Here is a 1,828-nt window from a genome sequence, read left to right as displayed (position 1 = left end):
TTCGGGGCTCTCGATTGCACCATGCTGGGAAGGGCTCTGGTCTCTCGTGTTACACCTGGGCTTAGATTTAATTACAGAGAGCTAAGCCTTGGCCAGGAGTGATTTTTCCCTCCCCAGAGCTACATAAGCCATTTCCCAGGGCACTGCTGGATCCATGCGTGCCCCTGTGCACACGATGCTGTGGTCCTTCGGGCACGTGTTACCTCTTGGCAGCACAAGCAGGTAAAAGCTGCCCAGTGAAGCAGGCCAACTGGGCTTCACACAGGTGCCGGCACGCCGGGTATCTACATGAAAGGAATCACGTCCTGAGTCTTGGCAGAAAACCCTAAAACAACAACAACAAAAACACAGGGAAAAAAAAACCAAAGCCTTGAACCAAGGAACAGCAGTGATAAAGAGCTTTTATATTCCTGGGGGCTGGCCTATCAGCTTTTATTGCCCCCTTTTTTTTTTTTTTTTTGCAATGCAAATCCAATCCATTTTTTAGCGCCTCCCATCCACTACCTCTTCATACAGGTCAAGAGGAGCCTGCCTGCCAGCCTTTCAGCGGGACAAGCGGGGTGCTCCTCAAGGGTCCTCGTCCCTGCACCAGGACCCCTCAGAGATCTGAGCAGGCAGCCTCCATCTCCAGTTTCTCAAGCCCTCTGCTCCGCAGCATCTCCTCCATCGTGCCCACGGGACCGGCTGCCACCAGGGCTCTGCCTGCTTTGCTCCAGCCCCGCTCATGGCCGCTGCCAAGCGTGGTCACCCCCCAGTGAAGGAGGTGATGGTGGGCATTGACATCAAGTCCAAGCCCCTACAGCCTCACTGGTACGAGCGCTACGTCCAGCCCTGCGTGGCTGAGCTGCTGGGCAGCGCGCTCTTCATCTTCATCGGCTGCCTCTCCGTGGTCGAGGATGTGGAGGGCACAGGGAGGCTGCAGCCCGCCCTGGCGCACGGGCTGGCCCTGGGGCTCACCATCGCCATCCTGGGAGACATCAGGTAATGGGGGGGCCGGCATCTGGGGCTGCGGGTGCTCCCCCCCACCGCCCCCTCTGCACCCCCTCACTGGGGTCGGCACGGTCCCTGCCCGGTGCTGGCACGGTTTCTGTGTGTGGACAGGAGGAGATGCTCGTGTCTCCCCACACGCTGCCTTTAGGATCTTTCCTGTTCTTGTAAATATTGGTGACCGCAGCAATGCTGCGCTGCCGTCGAGCCTCTCGGTTAACGGCATGGCTGCTCGGGTGGTGGTTGTCTCCAACGCCTTGGGTTTGGGGGAGTTCACTTGGCTTTTGATTGCAACATTTTATTTTTAGTCCCTTTTAATAAAAATGGTCGAAGCTGAAACAGAAGCATTCCTTTGGAAAGCTGAGACGTTTCCTTTTGAAAGGATGTCAGAACGAGACGTTTTGACCTGAGTATGCTACTCCCCTGTGTATTTTCAGGTGAAAATTTTGGATTCCATTTACGAATGGTTTCAATTCCTCAAAAGCAACATTTAGACAAACCTGCTTGTTGAAAATGGTGTCATTTGATGCTAAGAGATAGATTTATCCTGAAGGGAGAAGCTGAAACAGTCCCTGTGGAGTTTCATTGCCTTCTCTCCAGTCGGCTCCGTGCAGCCCAGGGATGGGGTAGCTCCGGGCTGTCCCCCCTGACACGCCGGGCTGGGACACAAGCCTCCCCCGGCCGGGGAGGGTGCCTCAGCCCGGCTCGCGTGTGAGCCCTGGACTCCAGACTAAACTGATTGATAATTTATCAGCGCCTGATTAAGAGGGATAAGGCCGTGGGGTGAGGCTTGTACAATCCGGACTCGGTGACCCGGGCTGCGTGGGCCGGCGGAGCCGAG

At 56.0% G+C, this 1,828-nt stretch overlaps 1 protein-coding gene across 1 annotated transcript in view; it reads left to right on the top strand.

The window, feature by feature from the left end:
- Positions 1 to 724: 724 nt before the first annotated feature.
- The window catches only part of AQP8 (aquaporin 8), a 5,707-nt gene continuing 4,603 nt past the window's right edge, over positions 725 to 1,828 (top strand). Inside the window, exon 1 of the mRNA XM_009329959.1 lies at positions 725 to 981. Coding sequence (XP_009328234.1) covers positions 725 to 981 — 257 coding nt within the window. The remainder of the gene's footprint in view (positions 982 to 1,828) is intronic.

The sequence above is a fragment of the Pygoscelis adeliae genome, unplaced genomic scaffold, assembly GCF_000699105.1.
Source record: "Pygoscelis adeliae isolate BGI_AS28 unplaced genomic scaffold, ASM69910v1 Scaffold508, whole genome shotgun sequence".
Taxonomy (NCBI): domain Eukaryota; kingdom Metazoa; phylum Chordata; class Aves; order Sphenisciformes; family Spheniscidae; genus Pygoscelis; species Pygoscelis adeliae.
This window is presented reverse-complemented; position numbering and strand designations above follow the sequence as displayed.